Here is a 21,463-nt window from a genome sequence, read left to right as displayed (position 1 = left end):
GAATTCTCTTTAGTTCTGTAATACACTTCTGTACTTGGTAGCATTGGCATTGAAAGGAAGGTGAAAAATGTCCCAGAAGAAGGAATAAAGTAATATGGGAAGAGGAAATGGAAGCTGAGGCAGTGAGTTAAATTGAAATTCTTTATGATATAAAATGGATTTAAATCCACTTTAGAAAATTAGAATTAGAATAGCAGAATTGGAAGGGACCTTGGAGGTCTTCTAATCCAACCCCTGCTCAGGCAGGAAACCCTATATACCGTTTCAAACAATGGTTGTCCAATTTCTTCTTCAAAACTTCCAGTGTTGGAGCATTCATAACCTCTGGAGGCAAGTTGTTCCATTGATTAATTGTTTTAACTGTCAGGAAATGTCTCCTTAGTTCTAGGTGGCTTATCTCCTTAACTAGTTTCCATCCATTGCTTCTTAGAAGTCCTGCCCTCACACCTTCAAGCCCTGACACCAAGAAATTATCTAAGTAATATTCGGTTTCCTTGATTTTCTGATTAATAGCCACACATTCATGGTCAATATGAATACAATAACAGCAGTTTTGTCATATGGTTTGGTTGCCAGTCATTTTCTAACCTTCTGAGAGTACTCCGTTAACCTTTAAGCCTCCCGTGCCCTAAATAGTTTATCTTAAAAGAGCATGTCCTTCCATTTCCATTTCTCCAAATACCAGGGCCAACTTCTGAAGCCCTTCTCAATTTATCACTGCCAAAGAAAAGAAGTGCATGACTACAAAGACAGGGTGGTGGTTGCGGTTAATTGATTTTAGTCTTTTCTAAATCTTTGTGTTACTAAATTTTTCTTTTAGCTGTATTGTGTCAGTGTTTTCAGCCAATTATTTATTTTGTTATATGCCGTTTTTATCATTGTTGTGTTTCATTTTATTTATCTCTTTATTGTTGGCAAAAACTTGAGTAAGTCATTAATTCAAAAGTTGATAAATTACTTCTACTCAGATGCAATAGTAGAATCATTCTTTTTTTAAAATGGCACTTCTTATTTTAGTTTGCTGAAAACAGTTACTGTAGCTAAAAAGTTGTACAGGGTATATGTAGCTGTAAAGTTTTTATTGGCAGATTGTAATAGAGCCCAAGGGGCTCGTACCAGTTGAGATAAAGAGTCCTTGTTCAGTAAGTAATGAAAAGACTTATATTAATTTGAACTGTATAGGAAACAACAGACTATATTTTTAGAGATAGTTAACTAAGGTGAGAAAACTTCAAAAAAATAATAATAACAAAAGTTATGTTTTGCTTTTAAACAAATGTTTGATATCTGTGGAATCAGACACACAAACTTGATTTCAAGGAAATTCACAAAATTTCCTTGATTTCAGGAATGTTTCTATTCTGTTATTGTAATTGTATTTGGATTTTTTAAAATTATTTCTAGATACATGTATTGGACAGATTGGGGCGAAACACCTAGAATAGAGCGTGCTGGAATGGACAGCAGTTTTCGAAAAATAATCGTGGATTCTGACATTTATTGGCCTAATGGACTCACCATAGATCTCAGTGAACAAAAGCTTTATTGGGCTGATGCAAAGCTGAGCTTCATTCACAGAGCAAATCTGGACGGCTCTTTCAGGTAGGGGTGGTGCGTATGTGCATATATGAATGCATGTAACCTTCTGCAAATACATTGAATATTGCTTAGCTGTTTTCTGTTTAAACTTATCTGGTGCTAATGTATTTTCTGGAAACTATGACAACAAAGGTTATCAACCTTGCATCACCAGTTGCCCTTGAATATTTTGATAACTGTCTGGCAGATCATTATTTGTTCCTTTTTCTTTTTACATGTTTCCATCTCTCCTTTATTGTTCTTTGCTGCTAATTCATGCTTTATCATGCCTCCCTTTTCACCCCATGGTGATAACTCATTCTCCATGTACATGGTAACATTGAATTTTCTGTGTTGTTCAAAAGCACCTATGAATCAAGTATGTATGTCAATGGTTGTGACCTTCCATACATAGAAGAAATGGAGTCACATAAATACATACTTTGCATAGCTGGTATATACAAGATGAGGGAGAGAAAGTACTATCTGCTTGTCCTTTCTTTGCCTGCAGAATTATATTAGATTCTGAATGATTAAAAAACGAACTCAGTTTTACTCCCCATAACTGCTGTCTTTGAAAGGTTACATTACAGCCCAGATTCAAGAAATACAAATAAGTACTGTTGGAACATACATATCTCCTGCTATGACAAAGTTGTTCTAGCAAAGTTAGTTTTCAGAATGTTAATCAATGTTCCTTATGTGTATTGTTATCATTTAAGATAAAATATTCCAGCAATCTCATTTTTTCTCTCCTCTTCACTCACAATTCATGGTTGGACATTGTGCGATACATATTTGTGTTTTGTGCACAACATAATTCCGTAGATTTTTGTATCTTATTATAGATGTTTAAAATTATTTTGGAGTGGTAATGGAAAATATGAATATGATATTTTAATGCCCAAAATACCTTTAGTTTTAATAGTGCTAAATAAATTAAACTTCAAAGAAATTATGTACACTACAAATATTGCTATTGTGAATGGTAAATTAAAATTGCTGGAATTTTAGACTCCTGTGTGATGAACCTCCATTTTGAAAAGTCAGAACAACATAGTAATTTAAATAATTTTTCAGAACAATGTATGTTATGGTAATTGTGGTTCCAGTTTGCAGCCATGGTATTTTTTGAAATGATTCAAAAGAAAGTGTTTTGACCAGTTATGTGCAAGGCCCATTCCACATAAATTTATTTAAAAATAAATTTATTTAAATTTATTTAAATTTTGACATCTTGTCTTTCCATATTAATTTGTGAAGTAGTTTTTGTAATCACTTTGGAAAATATTCTTTCTTCTACAAACTAGGCAAAAAGTGGTGGAAGGTAGTCTGACTCATCCATTTGCCCTGACGTTGGCTGGGGACACTCTGTACTGGACAGATTGGCAGACGCGTTCCATTCATGCCTGCAACAAGAAAGCTGGAGAGAATAAGAGAGAAATAATAAATTCTCTTTATTCACCAATGGACATCCAAGTTTTGAGCCCTGAAAGACAGCCATATTGTATGTTTGCTGTTTGTTTCTTTTTCTCTCACATTGGGGATAAGTGGGATTTTAAATCTAACACCCATGAAGAAAATACAAATTATTATTTATGCAACGTAGGCCTCTGCACTACTATAATTATTAACAAGCCTGGTATGCTAGGTTGTTATTTGATTGTGATAGAAGGTTTAGTCCTGAATGCCATGGCTTAGGTTCTTAACTTGATTGCTGTTTAATAAAGTTTATCATATTTATATAAGAAGTTGATTGCAGAAAAGAATCTCAAACTGTTTCAAAAGAAAGAAAATCTCAGGGTCTCATCCTGTAGATTTTTCACCAGTGTTTCAGTGGAAGTTTGCAAGACAGAATTTATCTGATTGTCAATGATGTGGCTGTTGCTGTAATATTAAAGAAACTCAACCAGCTAGAGCATAATAACTGAATAAAAGTGGCAAGAAAGGAGACTTGGGATTCACATTCTGTGGACTCTATAAGTTACTCTCATTAATATAACAGCTAATTCCCACTTTGATGCCACAGATCTCTGAACAATGTATCAGACTGAACAGTTGAACACTTTCCAAGACTTAAATGAGATCATCATTAATTGGTTGTACATATAGCGCAATGCAAATTTGGTTAAAAAAGCAGGCCATAGCAATGCAAATTCTTTGCTGATATACCTTTTTCCCCTACTTATTGAAACAGGATTTCATTTAGAAATGTTAAAATTCAGAATTTCTCAGGCGCATGTATATATGTTAAATATTTTAAATCAGTGGTTTTAAGGACTTATTTTTCACTAGTATCTTGTTAATAGTATATATTTTGTCATAATATTTTGTAATGCTGTTAGAAAAATGTTAACGATATTTTGCAGTAAAAAAAAAAACTTTACTGTGAGTGACTTGGAGGGAAGAGTGGCAGAGGGGAAGAAACCTCATTATTTCTCATGGATGAAGCCTTTAATCAACAGGGAAAACCTGTGGAAAAAAATTGAAAACCAAGATAGTATGCTTTGATTGAATTCTTTAGCTATAAGATTCCCAAAGAAATAGTGTCTTGTGCATACTAAATATTAGAAACATAATGTAACGTAACACATAGTTCTATCCTAAAGTCGAATACTATCTCATTTAAGAGAGCATTGAGGCCTAAGTCTACTATTGAAAACCTCGGAGGAGATTCAGCTTATTCTGACGAGCTGTAGCTATACTAAGAAAAAGGATAGATGTTTTGTAAATATTCATGGAGAAGAGAGAGGCAGTTAAGAGCTGCTTTAGCTGAGAAACAGGTGCAAAGCTTCAGTAGATGTCATTGGGTATGTGCCCTGATAGAGTTTGTCCTTGCGTTCCAGATGAGGCAATGCGATGCTCTCGGAATTCCTAACATTTCTCTCAGCTGAGAGCACGTCCCACCCCTGGGTCACAATATTTCTGGACAGTAGTGAGGAAAGCCTGGTACACTGGGAAATACTATGTGCTAGAAATAGTTCAGATAATACTGTCTCTTGATTCGACTGGATTTGAATGCCATAGCTCCAAGTGTTTGTACCATATTAACTGATTGTGGATCATACACAGGGATATCATCTTAACACTGGTGCTTTTGAATGATTTTACACACACACACACACACACACACACACACACACACCACTTTAAATTGTCATCACTTTTGATGCCATAATCAAAACAGATTACATATTGGGATGAGGAAGAACAAATCAAACAGAACACCCAGATCTTAAATTTTTAGGTTTGACTGTGAGATAGATACGTGATTTTGTATGCTTTCCAAAGTACACTAGCTATAATAAACATAAATAATAACTAGAAATATTTAGGCTATGTATAGCCAACATAATTGACTGGGACACAGCTGAATGTAGAAAATACTAAGAAGTTGTTACAATTGTTGCAGGATGAGATATACAGAAAAGTATGAACTGATGAAACAAATAACAATTGTTCAGGTTCAACCTGCGCTGTAACTATAACAGCAGTCCAAATAGAAATAAACACACAGCATCCAGTTGTCTCTTAACAGTTTTTTATGAAACTACCAAACCCTATTGAACCCCCAACAGCTTTGTAGCAGTTTGAGATACTGTAGTGTGAAAAGGTACTTTTTTCAGGACAGTTTTATGTTTATTGATACTTCCCTAAAGTCATACAGAGTCACATTAAATGTCTGTCTTGTAGTCAATTATCTTTTAGTGCCTGACTGAATTTATGAGGAAACATAAAGTGTAATTATCATCTTTAGGGATCTAGGTTTCCTTTTGATGGTATCAGAATGTGTTTAAAAATGTGCTGATTTCCTTTTCTTCTCTTATTTTTCAAGTTCACACACCCTGTGAGGAAAATAACGGTGGTTGTTCACATTTGTGCCTGTTGTCCCCAAAGGAACCCTTTTATAGTTGTACCTGTCCTACTGGAGTCCAACTACAAGAAGACGAAAAAACCTGCAAAGCAGGTAAGGAAGACTTCACCGTACCACTGCTTGCTTTAATGAGCCACAACTCGATCGTTAACTGTCCTTGTGATCTTACTTCAGCTTTCGGCTTTGTTTCTCAAATCCACAAAAGTTGTAAATCTGAGAATTGATCATAAAACTATTTTTACATCACTTTCAAAAATGCAACAGTTTCGGTTACCCTGAGGTAAGATGGGCAGCCAATACATTTTATAGATCAATAAAATAAATAAATAGTTGTTAAACGAGAACCATCTGTGGTGTCTGTTCTCTAGTTTTTTCTTCTCTTCTCCTGAATCCCCCAACCAGTCCCCTCCACGCTTCTTATTTTATAGGTTATTTGTGTATTTATTATAAATTCATTTCCTTTAGAGGCACTCAAGACTGTAAGAAGATGCCTCAATGTCAATTAAGTCAGGTTCAGTTTAAAGTACAAAGCTCCACACTAATGCATACATAAACATGCAAGGGATAACAGAACTTGTATCTTCTGGGAAGATATTTTTAGCTTTGTAATGGCTGCTCCTGTAATTTGCCAGTGGATGGGTAACCATTTCAGATACCTATCTTAAAATATTAATTTATGACTCTTCATTCTAACTATTACACCACTACGGCTCTTTCATAAACCTAGATTTCTTATAATCATGGCATGTCTGAACCTAGAACAGTGGTAGTCAACATGGTCCCTACTGCCCACTAGTGGGCGTTCCAGCTTTCATGGTGGGAGGTAGGGGTTTTGTCCCCTACTTTATAAATCACCATTACTGTGGAACCGGTGGGTGGTTAGAAATTTTTTTACTACTAACAGAGATACAAAAGTGGGCAGTAGGTATAAAAAGGTTGGCTACCCCTGACCTAGAACCTGACATGTCCTGATATCTTTTGAGTGATTGTAGAATGGGAAACATCATATAAATCATGATTATTTTGCTCATCTGCAACACTGGTATATATAACAAATTATGGCTAAAGTGTATTCTGGGATAACAATATGAATGACCTCTGCCCAAAATAGTCTGAAATGGAAGTTACATATTCATAATATTAGCTCATCATCATATCAGGACTGATATATCTATATGTATGTATGTATGTATGTATGCATGTATGTATGCATGTATGTATGCATTCATTCATTCAGATATATATATATTCAGGTGTGTGTGTGTGTGTGTGTGTGTGTGTGTTCAGATGTATATATCTATATCCATAAGAGAGAACTCTAATACTTCAGAAAATTCTGAAGCAAGACATTTGTATTAGATTTTTTTTCAATTAATCCATTTCAGATATGTTACTTTGTCTTCTGAAAAGAAAGATGGAAAATCGTGGCAGAAAATATATAATTACTAAAATAAAATATGTACTTTTATTGAAGGCCATTTGATTATATAAAATAAATTTTAAGTAAATTGCTAGTAATTTGTTTGTTCAATATCATTATGCTGTGGAATCCAGCCATGAAACGTTTAATAACAATGAATCATATAGATGCACTTAGTCTAGAAGTCTTTGGGCAACAAATGATGGTGGCCACCACATTTCTTCCCCCCCCCCCCTTTTTTTTTTTGCCTCTTCATCACCACTTGTTGCTCTTGTTTCATGTGTATGTGGACAATGCTGGAAATTGAATTTGTATCTGGAAGAAAGCAAGGCCAGTTTTTTCCCCATTATTCTGTCTTCTGTCTGCTGCAGTTGTGTTATTGATGTGCTTTTTAAGGTATTGAAAGAACAGGGTTTTTTTCCCCTCCCCTTTTAAAAAACCCCTCTTTTCACAGCTTTAGAAACCCTTGATGAATGAATGCTCAGAACAAGCCTTTCAGAAGACTCATATTGACCTTGTGTTTCTGGCAATGGGAAATAGCCCCAGTGGGCATTTAGTACTTTGGCTAAGGGCACAGAAATGAGTGACTGTTTATGTGGTATTTGCACCTTTCTATTGTTGAGCTAGACATTCTTTCAGCCCTTTTCATCAAAAGGGTAGAAAGTGGGATGGGAACAGGAAGTCTGGTTTTGCATAAGAATATGTAGCTTTTTGGTTCACTTTTATGGATTATTTCTTTCCCAAGCTCTGCATCTTTTGTGGGTTCTCTGCCTTATGCCAACATCCATGTGCTTTGACTCCCAGTCCTATTAATTAACTCATTGGTGGCCAAGGACTTTTAATATATTACTCAGGAGGAATTTAACTTGCAATAGTATATCCACTTTTTGTGATTTCCTCAGGAATTGTGTTCTTCAGATTAAATACTTTGCATGCTATAGAGAATGTCTAACTTGTTCCTTAAATAATTTGGGGTGCATTTAGACAGAAACAAGCTCATTAGTGACCATAATGTGCCTTTAAAAAAATTTAAAATGCAGAGCTGATTTTGAGAGTATTATTTTCTCTTTAAACCCATTTCTCCTGATTTTAAATTCTCCATCAAAGTTTTTTTTTAAAAAATGTAGTGTATTTTATTATGCCTGTTGTATAGAATAGAATCTATTGATATTTTCTCCTGTTAAATTGATATACTGCTATTCTTCCATTTTTAACTTCACTAATATGAATGTGTAACATATTATAAATTTATAAATATTATAAATTTATAAATGCCAATTACATAATAACATATAATTTTTGAGAACATACAATTCCTTTAGTGATAACAGAGAAAAAAAGCTACGTATATATTAGTCATCTGTTAATTGTAAAATACAATATATGCAGTTATGAGGTGTAATATAACTTTTCCTAAAGAAAAAAGGTACCATTTTAACTGAGAGTTACATTGTGAATTAACCAGACTGTCCAGATGATTTGTTTTCTACCCCAGAATGTAATAGAAATAAAAATATGCATTAAGTGGTAAGGGACTCTTACAGACACAAATATTCATTCCACATAAACTGTCAGTTAGGTTGAATTTGCTTGTCTATAAATGAATATTGAGTAGTTCGTTTATAAAATGCCTGCTTGTTTGTTCAACTAGATGGAACTATTTAACATTAGAGAATAGTTTTAAAATCCTATTTAAAATCTTCACAATTTTTAAAAATATCTCTCAGTTATTATAAGGTTTTTAACTCTGGTAACAGCTATCTAGGTTGTCTATTATAAATATGCATATGAAACTTTTCTGCAAGAGTTTCATGATGGGATCATAATATTTGGATTTTTCAAAGTGTGGAACAAAATTATTTCAACATTAAAAATATTTTTTTAATGGCAATATTCCTTGGCATTCGTTTTTTCTGATAAACACTATAGTGGCATATATAATGTAGTTGATTCTAGTGAAATAAAATTTTCTCCAGTGACCTTCTTTTTATAAGTTCCTATCTTTTTTTTCTGTGCAGTGCTGTGGATGAACAATTGGTGTAATATCAAATAATTTGTAAGTGCTAGACTGTTCATTGTTTTGCATAGTTGGTTAGAATAACTGACGTTTTAATCCCCCTCACATTCTCATGATCAATAAAAATGTCTACTATTAGTGGTAGGCAATCATTCAGGTAAATCAGGCTAATGTATTTATTGGCTTTAAAAATGATTTGGTGTTGATACACTGGGTATGATTCAGTATTGAAGAGGCGAATAGATAGCTTTACATTCATTGCTTTCTAAAGGTAGCAATGTTGTTTGCTAGTTTTAGGCTTTGCTAAACCTATTCCCCTTCCCAAGGCTCTTCCAGTAAAATGGTGCTTGTAAGAAGTTAGTCCTTTGTTGGGAGTGGGAAGGGGAAGAGAAAAAGGGAGGAATATCGACAATAGACCATTGTTATAGTCTGGTTAATAGAAGTACTACTGAGAAAGGAATAATGCTGCATTTTCTGCATTAGCAAAAGCAAAATGCTGTCTACATTTGTTTAGGTTGGATGAATAAACCGGATCATTTGTTACTATATTATAGGTGCCTTGTCACAAATCAAACTTAGAGAAAGCCAAAGGGAAAATGACAAACAGCTCTTGTGGAGCTGGTCTGCTTTGCTGCTGTGGAGCTGGTCTGCTTTGCTGCTGATTGGAGATAATTTTGCCAATAGACTGCAGCTGCCATTTCCAGAGCAGAAAGATGGTTTTTTAATCACAGGAGTGCAAAGCAATGATCTTGAAAGGCAGTATTCTAGTATAGCAATTTAAAACTCACAGATGAAAGCAAATCCTACCTTGGTTATAAACCTTGACACAGAGAGACATGCACATAGTACCATCCTCCCTCACTATCTCATTCTGCTTTCTGCCTAGTTTTTCATTAACTACAAAAACAGAATATAACATTCAGTGGCTGAGGATAAATAGACCAACATTTATGCATTGTGGCTAGATTTCCTTTCAAATCCAGTTAGCCTTGGCAGGTGTTTCTAAATGCTAATTAAAAGGCATGTGCTTCTATGGATATTAGTATTGTCAAAAGATATGTAAAGCTTTGGGGAATAGAAAAAGAAAACAAGGCAATTTAATAATATTAGTTAAAGAGAATAAAGGATTGTACTACTAAAATTATTTTATGATTAAAAGAAATTGGGTTTGTTACTCTTTCCCTTTTTAAAAGTAATTAAATTATGCAATTTTTCTTGCTTGTTGAATGACTCGTCATATTTATTCCTTTCCCTCCCCTCTTTTTGGACAAATAGCTCCTGGCTGATGTAGACATATTTTTTAAAAGCCAGTAAGAATATATGTGCTGCCTCAAATAGTGCTTTGGATTCCATTGCTGGCCAAGAAAGGAATTTTCCAGGACCAAGTAAGATTGGCTGATGAATCTCAACTTCAGGAGATTTATTATTTTTTCCTTTTGAATGCCATCTGAGGAATGGCTGCTTGTACTGCTTGTAGAATATGATCCAAAACTGGATGCAGTATTTCAAATGTGTCTTACCAAGGTCTTATAAATCAGTACTGATACTTCACATGATCTTGATTCTATCCCTTTATTAATGCAACCTAGGGTTGCATTGGCTTTTTTGGCTGTTGCCACACACTGCTGGCTCATATTTAAGTGATTATCCACCAGGACTCTGGTAGAATTGCAAAGTTTCTCGTACTCCCCACAAAAGATTGGGTGGGGGGAGAGAACTGAACCAAAACACGTGGGGAAACGTTCCTAAAATGCCATGCTTTTTGTGCTTACTATAAGAATATCAAAATTCACCACTGGCTATATGTATTTTACACCATACATATCAAACAAGTGTTTTCAAAACAGTAGTATGGTTATACTATAGCCTTCATTAGTTACCAGAGTGAGTATTAGTGGACTCATCCTATTTAACCAAACCTGTTAATAAATTTCAAAACTTCATTCTTTATAGCAGGGGATATTTCTAGCTGAGCGGGAACTCTAGGATCTGTAATGCCATCAAACATCTGGAGTCTGCCCTATTCACAGGCATTGGGGGGGATTGTATTCTGACCATGAGCCAACAACTCCAGAATTCTGGAAGTTATAGTCCACAGGCCTTAAAGAGGTCATAGTTGCCCACACCTACTCTATGCAACTGAGATGCTAGAACTAAGGTTAACTATTCAAAGCTCAATGGCACAGTCAAATTCACTGCCTACAAAATTGCCCATAAATATTATTCCACATCATATACACACTTGAATTACTGCATCCAGTTTTGGTCACCACAACATAAATAGATGTTGAGACTCTGAAAAGAGTGCAGAGAAGACCAACAAAAATGATTAGTGGAATGGAGGCTAAAACATGAAGAATGGTTGCAGGATTTGGGTATGACTGGTCTAGTGAAAAGAAGCGCTAGAGGTGACATGATAACAGTGTTTCAGTATTTGAGGGGCTGCCACAAAGAAGAGGGGGATCAACCTCATTTCCAAAGCATCAGAAGGGAAGAAATGAAACAATGAATGGGAATTAAGTGGCCATAAAGTCTACACAGACAAATATCCAGGAATTGAGATTATTATCTAATACTGTGTGAATCTAGTCAATTGTGTTATATTCAGCAAACCATAATTTAGCAAGTTACAGCTTAGTATGATGGATGAATTAAGTGAAATAAGATTGTGCCCCACACCCAATTCAAATAAAACCAAATGTATGAATAGCAGCTATGCCAGCGCTTAATCACTTGCAAATAGAGTAACAATACCTGCTGGCTCTTAACAAGGCAAGGTCATCATTTAAATACCAATGGGCATAAATATAGAATCATGGAGTTAAAAGAAGAAAAAAACCTATCTGAAGAGTTGACATGCTACTTGTTTTCTCCTTTTTTATTTAAATATTTTTTTTTAACTCAGCAGTCCCCTAATGTTGGATATGTATTTAGTTGAGCCATTCTGGTACCCATAGTTAAATAAAGCATTGTCCATCTGGTCCACTGAAAATTGCACACAGATATCCATATATTCTTGGATTCAGTGCTGGTAGTTGAAAAGTATTTTTCCTCCAAACTAGACTTTTGGCTTTTGGTGGGAGAGAGGGAGGAAGGAGTGATACTCTTTCCGCAAAACTTGTTTTTATGGTGAAACAATTTTTTCAGTACTTCATTAGCTGCTCAGGACAGTTGTGTTTCTCCTTGTGAGGTCTCGATGTCTCTCTGTCATAGCAACAGTGGTGCTGTTGTTGGTTTGGTTGAGCCACCTGGACTTCACAAAGTCATAAGATTATACTCAACTTTAGAGAGCTTAGGTGGCCATGGCACAGCCGGGGGATATTTTAGGCAGTGCAGACAGCCCAGGGTCTGTAAAAGGAACTTGGCAGCCGTTATCTGGTATGTGGGCTATAAATTGCACATTCCTCCATTGCATTTTAGAGAGTATTATACGCATTTCTTAACTAGCAATTAAGCTGTATTCTGACCCATGTTTTCTTAATTCAAAATCCACTCCTGGGTAATCCTGGGGCAAATGTATGGCCACAGGTTGGGCATTTCAATTTGTTGATGGTTGGAGCAAGTTCAGCAGGTCTATTTGATACTTTTAAAATCTGCTCCCCCTCCTGCCAGTCCTCACCTCCTTGCTCTTGAGCAACCCATAGCCATGCTGGTTGTAAATTAAGGAAAACGAAGTAAATTTTGCACATTTGTAGGGTTTATGCATGGGAAAGTTCTTTACAGTTTTGTTTGATAGCCCATGGGATTGTCAAGCTGAAGATGGATAAGATCATTTTCTATGGAATTTTGCTGATTATCTTTTGATTTTTAAATTCCTGGGCAGATTTATTCATGTGATTTTATTTTTGTTTCCTAACCAGTTTTTAATTATTGTCAAGCTGCCATAGTGATCTCAGAGAATCAAAAGGCAATATTGTGGGTGGGGGTGCAAAGGAGAAGAACCACCATAACAGAGAACTTCCTATTCCCAAGCACTGAAGCTGGTCGAAAAGTAGCATGGTCAATGCTATTGAAAGCTGCTGAGATGTCCAGGAAGACCATCCCCACTGTGAGCCTTCCAAAGTTTCATCAACAAGTGTGGCCAATGCTTGTTTCAGTGTTACGCCCCAGCCTGAACCTAGGCTGAAAGGGAGCCACATAATCTGCTTCATCCAGGGGCCTTTGTAGCTGTGCATCTGCAATCCTTTCAGCAGCCTTCTCTAAAAAGGAGAAGATTGGAGACTGAGCAAAAGTTGCCTAATACTGTTGGATACAAAGATGGCCCCTTGAGAAGGGGACTCACCACTGCCTCCTTCAGGGAGAGCGGTATCATCCTCTCCTGCAAAGAGTCATTAATCATTATTGTGCCCAATCATATTTCACCTCTTGAGGGGCCTTAACCAAACAGCAGGAGAATGGGGCCAAAACCCAGGTGGCCAAGCTCACGGCCCCAAGGACCCTGCCTACTTCCTCAAGAGCAACTGGTTCAAACTCCTCTCAGTTAACAAGGTTCAGACATGTTTTCATCACCTCCAAAGAATCTGCTCAGCCAGAATTCAGCTCCAAACAAAGTTGAGCAACTGTATCAGACAGATGCCAAGAGTATTCCTCTCAGTGACCCTGTAAGGGCTGTCCTGACTTCTTCTTACCAAGGAGAGACCTGGTCACCCGATTGATTTTTAACTACTTTTTAGCTACTAGAAATCATAACAAAAACATGATAGGATGGGACATTAAAAATTGGACACTAGAGGGAACCAGAAGGAACTAAAGATTCAATTAAAGAATACTTAAACTTGACTTACTGATACGGAATGGAGCAAAATACTTTTAATATCAGATGTATTGAGGATATTTGTAAAACAGTGGACCCAGAAGTTAAGTTTTAAAATGACTGCAATTATAAATAGACTATATCTGAAAGATTTTATTGAAGAGAAACCAAACTGATTTGAAAGTGGATTTAAAAATAACAGACTACAAAAATGACATGGTAAAAATGCTATACTAGAGGTAGAAATAAAATGTCCTGATGTCTTAAGAAATAATAAAGTAAAAGAGTTATCTGGGCAACTTTCTGATACTAGATTTACAAAAGAGTGAGTCTTGCTAAAATTTTGAAGGATTTTGTGGGAAGGGACAATGAAAATGAAAAGAAATCTAATTCTAGGGAATAAAAATAAAAAAATGTTAAAAAGGAAGGAGTATAAAGTGTTATTTGACCAAGGGTAAAATAGATTTTATAGATATCCTTAATGGACTTTTGCCAACCCTCACCCAATGACAAGATTTGTTTATGGATAAGAGATGAGATATAGGAAGAAGAGATAATATGTTGTATTTTAGGAGAAGGTGGTAAATTACTAAAATATTTATATTCATTGTTATGAAGGGGTAAGTTATTTTTATTTTTTTCACTTTGTATTAGTTTTTTCTTTTAATTGTCGTTGTCAGGCACTAAATGTGGCAGCCTCAAAGCTTCCAAGTAAAACTTGGCTTCCAAGGCTGACAGGAGTTTTTAGTAAAATTACTATAAAAAATGTTGTAATGAAGCTGCACTCTTTCCTAGAAACAATCTGGCAGGTAATCCCAGGAAAAGATATGCCTTCAAGATGCTACAGACAAGTACGATGTTGATAATCCTGTTTACAATCTTGAACCTTTCCAACTATCAGTGGAAACTGAAACTTAAACGCTACATGCAACTATCCTTAATAAACTATTAACTTTAAGAGTGCTTCATTTGAAGAGCTCATGAAGCTATTGCAGAAGATAGTGGCTTGCTAAAAAGCTACATGGTGCAGTATAAAGCAGAACATTGGATATCAGACCAAGATTCATTCTTCATTTCATTTCATTTATTTTTTTTATAAATGTTATTGATTTTTTAAAAACAAACATAAACAAACAAAACATAAAAACATCAAGCTATCTTCCATAGGTGTACATACAGTGTGCCGGTTGGATTACAAATTGTTTTGTACTTCCATTTCGTAGTCTTCAATTACAATTACATTACATGTACTCTCATATTGTCAATCAAAAATTAAATACCTTAGTATCATTATTAATCAATCATTTGACTATACTTTTATTCATTCATGTTTTACAAGATAACCATAATTTACTTAGTTTATTTTATAACAGTTCATATTATCATCCCAAATCTATCCTAAAATCATTTTGTAGATAGAATAAGAAAGAAGTACATCTTTATATATTTATTATTTTCTAAAAGTCTACATATTTCATTACTGTACTTTATTGTCTAACCATTGATAGAAAAGATCCCAAATTTTATAAAATTGTTTATCCTCTTGTTCTCTAATTTCAAATGTCAATCTACTCATTTCAGCACATTCCAATATTTTTTTAATGATTTCCTCCTGTGATGGTATTTTCTCATTTTTCCAGTTTTTAGCAAATACAATCCTAGCCTCTTTTAATACATTTACAATCAGGTATTTCAAGTCTTTACTATATGTTTCAGGTAAAATTCCCAATAAAAAATATCTCTGGTTTTAAGTCTATATGTTTTTATCGTCATTTTTTTCAACCACATGTGGATTTTAGTCCAGTATTTTTTAGCATCCGCACAAGTCCACCACATATGGTAATATGAGGCAGGTGTCTGATGACATTTCCAACATTTTTCGGATTTATTCTTGAACATTCTTGCTATTCTTGTTGGGGGGAAATGCCACCTGTAAAACATCTTATACAAATTTTCTTTATATGCTGTTGACATTGTCATTTTATAATTTTGAGACCACCATTTTTGCCATTTCTCTAAATCAATCTCATATCCAAAATTCTTCCCCCAAGCAATCATAGTTTCTTTAACTTGTTCTTCTTCTAATTTAATTTCTAATAAATATTCATATAATTTTTTAATCACCTTTTCATCAGTACCTGTCAAAATCTTATCTAAATCAGTCAATTTATCATAGAAACCTTCTATTTTAGAATCTTTATCATACCTTGAATGTATTTGCGCATATGAAAACCAATTCATCTTTATACCTTGTTCCTCTAGTTTTTGCATAGATTTAAGTTCACCCTTTTCATTCTATATTTCACCATATCTAACTGTTCCTTTTTATATATTATAGGATACGAAAATGCTTCAATAGTCGATAACCAGACTGGAATTTTCAAATAATATTGTCTTTTAATCTTCTCCCAGTTTAACCACAGAGACTCCCATATATAATGTCTTCTAAACTACCCCTGTGTTTTAGTTCCTTTGTACCATAAAAAAGCATGCCACCCCAACAACAGATCATGTCCTTCTAATGTCAACAATCTAGTATTTCTTAGTGTTATCCATTTCTTAACCCACATCAGATTTGTAGCTTGGTAGTACAACTCCCAATTAGGCAAACCAAATCCTCCTCTAATTCTAGCATCTTGCAAAAGTTTTAACTTTATTCTCGCTTTCTTACCTTGCCATATATATTTCAACACAATTTTATTTAAATCTTCAAAGTAGTCTTTTCCAAGCCTAATTGGAATTGTTTGAAGCAAATATAAAATTCTGGGTAATATATTCATCTTGATTGTTGAAATTCTCCCTATTAGTGACAGTTGTAAGTTTTCCCATTTCGCCAAATCTAGTGTTATCTGCTGTTTAAGTTTAATATAATTATTCTCTTTTAATGTACTACATCTTGCTGTCAAATATATCCCCAAGTACTTAATCTTATTTGTGACCTGAATTTTCAGTAGATCTGCCATTTCTTCCTTTTGTCTTAACAGCATATTCTTTGTCAAAATCTTCGTCTTTATTTATTTTCAAACCAGCCACCTTTCCATATGTCTCTTATCTTTTCTATCAATTTTGATGCTGTTTCTAAAGGGTCTTCTAAGATGAAAACCAGATCATCTTGCAGCTTAAATTCTTCCTTTTTGATTTTCATTCCTTTTATATTCTTTTCATCTCTAATATTTCTGTTTAGCACTTCCAAAGTTAACACAAACAACAAAGGTGATAGTGGGCACCCTTGTCTTGTTCCTTTTCTTATATTAATAGAGTCTGTCAGTTCTCCCTCTATCATTACCTTTGCCGTTTGCTTATAGTATATAGCTTCTATTGCTTGAATAAATTTTCTAGCAAAACCTATCTGTTCCAACAGTAATAACATGAATCGCCAATTCACATTATCAAATGCCTTCTGTGCGTCTAGAAATATCAGAGCCATTTGTTTTTCAAGATGTGCCTCGTAATATTCCAAAGTATCCAAGATTACTCTCATATTGTCTTTAATTTGTGTCTTTGGCAGAAATCCATTTTGATCAGGATGGATAAAATTATTTAAATATTTTTTAAGTCTTTCTGCCAATATTGAAGCAAAGATTTTATAATCTGCGTTTAGTAGAGAAATGGGTCTATAGTTCTTAATTTGTAATAGGTTGGCCTCCTCTTTTGGAATAAGTGTAATATAGGCTTCTGACCATGATTTAGGTATCTTCTTCTTTAACATAACTTCATTCATAACTTCTAGCAATGGAAGATTCAACAATTCTTGTAATGTTTTATAAAATTCTGCCGGAAGTCCGTCTGGGCCTGGTGCCTTTCCATTATTTTGCTTCTTGAGTGCTTCAGTTAACTCCATCATTGTTATATTGCTTTCTAACATTTTTTTCAGCCTCTTTAGGTATCTGAAGTAAATTAGCATTCTGTAAGTACTGCTTAACTCTTTCCTCATCAGTATTCTCTTGCATATATAATTTCCCATAGAAGTCTTGAATGATTTCCTTCTTCTCTTTGCTACCATGGCAACCCTGGCCTTGGTCATCTATTAATTGCAATATTTTCCTTGATTTTTTCTCCTTTCTCAATTTGTATGCTAACCATCTACCTGATTTGTTTGCGTCTTCAAAGTAGTTCTGTTTAGCACCTCTAATTTTCTGTGCTAATTCTTCTTTTTCTATTTGACCCATTTTGTGTTTAATTATATCCATTTTTAGCTTGATGTCCTTTTTCTGTGGCATTTTCTGTAGCTCTTTTTCAAGTCTTTTATGCTTATCTTCTAGGGCCTTAGCGGCTAGCCTTTTCATAGTATTCCTTTTCCTTGTATAGTCTATTAAGAAGCCTCTGACATATGCCTTCATTGTATCCCATACATTCTGAATTGATGTATCTTCTTTTTTGTTTTCTCTAAAGAAAAAAGCCAATTCTTTCTCCATCCACTGTGTGAAGTCTTTTTCCTTTAAAATAGTATTATTTAACGTCCATCTAGATCTTCTTTTTTGTCCTTTCCATTTAATTGTCATTGGATTGTGATCTGCCCAAGTACTTGTTTCAATATTTATTTCTTGAATGTTAGATATTAATTCTGTTGACATCCATATCATATCTATTCTGGACCATGATAAGTGTCTATTTGAATAGAAGCTGTATTGTTTAGTTTTAGCATTTCTTTCTCTTCATGTATCTTTTAAGTTTATTTCATCTACCATTTTAAAAAAAGATTTAGGGAGAGTCTTTCTGTTTTGCTTTATTGTTTTCTGTGCTGTATAGTCCAATTTATTGTCTACAATTCCATTAAAATCTCCCATCATAACCATATTAGCATAGTCCAGTTCAATTATTTTCATATGTAATTTTTTGTAGAATTCTTCTTGTTTGTCATTTGGAGCATAAATTGCAATCAGGAGTGTTTTCATATTATTTTCCATTATTTCCACCATTAGTATTCTTCCATCATCATCGGTATAGATCAATTTTGCTGGGATGGTCTCTTTAATATATAAAACCACTCCTCTTTTCTTACATTGTGCCAAGGAAGTAAATATTTTCCCTAATTTTGGCTGTACCAACAATTGTTCATGTTTTTTAATATGTACTACTTATAGACAAATGATATCAAATTTTAATTTGTCTAATTTATGAAAGGTTTTCCTTCTTTTAGCGGCTGAGTTAAGTCCATTTATATTAATTGTAATCAATTTTTTCTCTTCCATGGTTATATTTTATAGTTAAGTTTAGCAACTCTCGTAGATCTTAGTTCACGTTGTTCTTTGGCTTCCGCCTTTCCACCTACTGCGACTTCTTCTTTTTCAGTCGCCATTTGGCAGTCCTCTTGGAATTCAATTAGTAAGATCTCTTTTTCTGCCTCTTCCTCTTTCCCTCCAAAAAATTCTGTATAAAATAATTCCGCTTTCTCAATTGAGTCAATTCTCTGTCTCTGTTCTTGCCATGTGAACATTAAACCTTCTGGAATCAGCCATCTATAATTCACCTCTTTTTAAAGTAGCATTTTAGTCAGGAATTGGTATTCTCTTCTCATCTCTCTCACTCTTCTGGGTATTTGTTTCAAGACCACAATCTCCTTGTCTTTGTATTTCAATGTTTTCTCTTTTGCCACTTGCAATATTTGCATTTTAATGGCTTTCTTTGTAAATCTAATGTGAACTTCTCTTGGTAAGCTATTTCTCATCACATATCTTGTGAAAACTCGATAAACCTCATCTATTCCATCCATCATCTTCTCTTGAGTTATTTCCAAGCTTCAGCCAGTATTTCTATCATTATCTCAGCTAAGTTTTGTCCTTTTTCTTCCTCTACGTTTTGGAATCTAAGATAGAATTCTGATCTATCCATCTCCCATCTCAACATACCACTTTTATCTTGTTCAACCAGCGTTAATCTATTATCAATATCTCCAATCTTCTTGTCTCTTTGTTTATCTTCTTCTTCAATTTTTTGGAATCTCTCATCATACTTCAACATCATTTGTTGGATGTTCTCCACTTTTTCATCAGTTTTCCCTGTTCTTTGTTCAATGTTCTCTGTTCTTTGTTCGATGTTCTCTGTTCTCTTTTCAACATTCTGTCATCTTGCTTGAATATTTTGAATTCCTTGCATAATCATCTGCAGAGTCACTTTTTCTTGCTTTAACATTGTCTGTACTGAACGTTTTCCTCCAGATGGTGGAGAGGAAGAAGTAGAAGTTGAAGAACCAGGAGCTGTAAATTTCTTACTCATTTTAAGCAATTCAAAATCTTCAGGTTCTTCTAAACCTTAATCCAATTGTGAAGTAACCAATTATAGTTCAAAATAAAAATAGTAGGAAAAAGCAGCCCAATAATAATAATTTTTAAAAAAAGAAAAAAAGGAGGACAAAATTTCTTCAGGTTCTTGTATACCTTAATCCAATCAATTTTTAAATAAATAAAAAGACTTAAGAAAAAAAAGGAAAAGGAAAAAATTCTTCAGGTTCTTCAACACCTTAATCCAATTGAAAGGTCTCAAATAGGAAAAAAGTGCATAAAAATAAACCAGAGAGGTAGATGAAAGAACAAAAATACCAGGAACGAGGGGGAAGGCTTTTAAGGCTTTCCCTTTAAAATAAAAAGCAAACATAGAGATTGGACTTCAAAAGAAAAAAGAAAAGAAAAGAAAAGACAAGCTCCAACAAAGCCAAAAACCTAAATAGTTATTACAAAAAAAAGATTAAAAAATACAATAAAGCTAGTGGGGAGGGATAGCACAACTTAGGAAAAGTAAAAAGGGCACACTTTTGTTTGATTATCCAAGGCTCTTATTATAACTCTCTTCTCCAAAAACGTATCACCTTTTTCCCCCTTTCGTTTCCACACCAGACTCCAGCTGTTGATAGAAACCCAGAAGAGCACCTGCAGTAATACTCTCCCATGCTCTTCCCTCTATCTTATCAAATAGCAATGTCCTTGGAAAAGAGTCACAGTTCTTTCTTTCTCAGCTTTGTCTGGTCACAGGGAAATAGAATATTTTCAAGCCTCTAGTTGGCAGTGTTACAAAGTTTCTTTGCTCTCACTTTCCCCCTCCTTTTCCGAGCAGGATATAATAAAAATTAATAAAAAAAGAAAAAGATATTTTAAAAAATGAAATAACTAAAGGGAGCCTCTAGTCTAAAATATTACAAAATCAAAAAGGAGAAGAAAAATAATAGATATAAACGAAAAAACCAATCCAGTTTCGAAATACAAGATCATATATAGAAAATCCAGCAATGAGAAAAAAACAACATTACTTTGACATTCCTGTTTAAAATTGCTGCTTAATCACTTCTGTCCAAACTTTTACAGATTCTTTCTTTTCCTTAGGGTGTCCTTTCAGGTCTTAGAATAAAAAAAAGTTCTCACCAAACCGGCACACTTTCTCTTTCCGTTCTCTTTCGTTTCGGAGCTGTCCCAATTTCAGCAGCTTTAATGGCTGCCTCTTTGCCGCTGGCAAGAAGAGCTTCTCCTGGATCTACCAGGGACTTTGCGGTATCCCTGGGATCGACAGGATGCGCTCTTCACTTTCACTGTCTCTTTGGGACGGTTTAGATCCGATAGGACTGGCCAGGAGCAAAGATATCAGCAGCGATCTCAGACCACCAAGATCGCACGCTGTATCGTCGCAACCCCAGCTCCACCCTCCATTCTTAATTTCATTTATGAATATGGAGTTATGGGCTGAGGTTTGATCTACCCATGCAAAACAAATGATATAATTTGAAGAGAGTTAACTACACCAATCCAAATCCAGCAGATAGATAAATTGCAACTTTAATGCTCACCTCTTGAGTAGAAAAATGACTAACAGGGACCAGGAAAGTTTGAACTA

General features: G+C 34.6%; 1 protein-coding gene across 1 annotated transcript in view; it reads left to right on the top strand.

The window, feature by feature from the left end:
- LRP5 (LDL receptor related protein 5) overlaps positions 1-21,463 on the top strand; it is a 124,071-nt gene that overhangs the window by 46,729 nt on the left and 55,879 nt on the right. The window contains exons 3-5 of the mRNA XM_026706677.2: positions 1,405-1,602; positions 2,889-3,085; positions 5,414-5,545. Of these exons, the coding sequence (XP_026562462.1) occupies positions 1,405-1,602; positions 2,889-3,085; positions 5,414-5,545 (527 nt within the window). The remainder of the gene's footprint in view (positions 1-1,404; positions 1,603-2,888; positions 3,086-5,413; positions 5,546-21,463) is intronic.

This window comes from Pseudonaja textilis, chromosome 1 (assembly GCF_049901715.1).
Source record: "Pseudonaja textilis isolate UNSWEBS1 chromosome 1, rPseTex1.2, whole genome shotgun sequence".
NCBI lineage: Eukaryota > Metazoa > Chordata > Lepidosauria > Squamata > Elapidae > Pseudonaja > Pseudonaja textilis.
The sequence above is the reverse complement of the archived record's forward strand: the minus strand, read 5'-3'. Positions and strand labels throughout refer to the sequence as shown.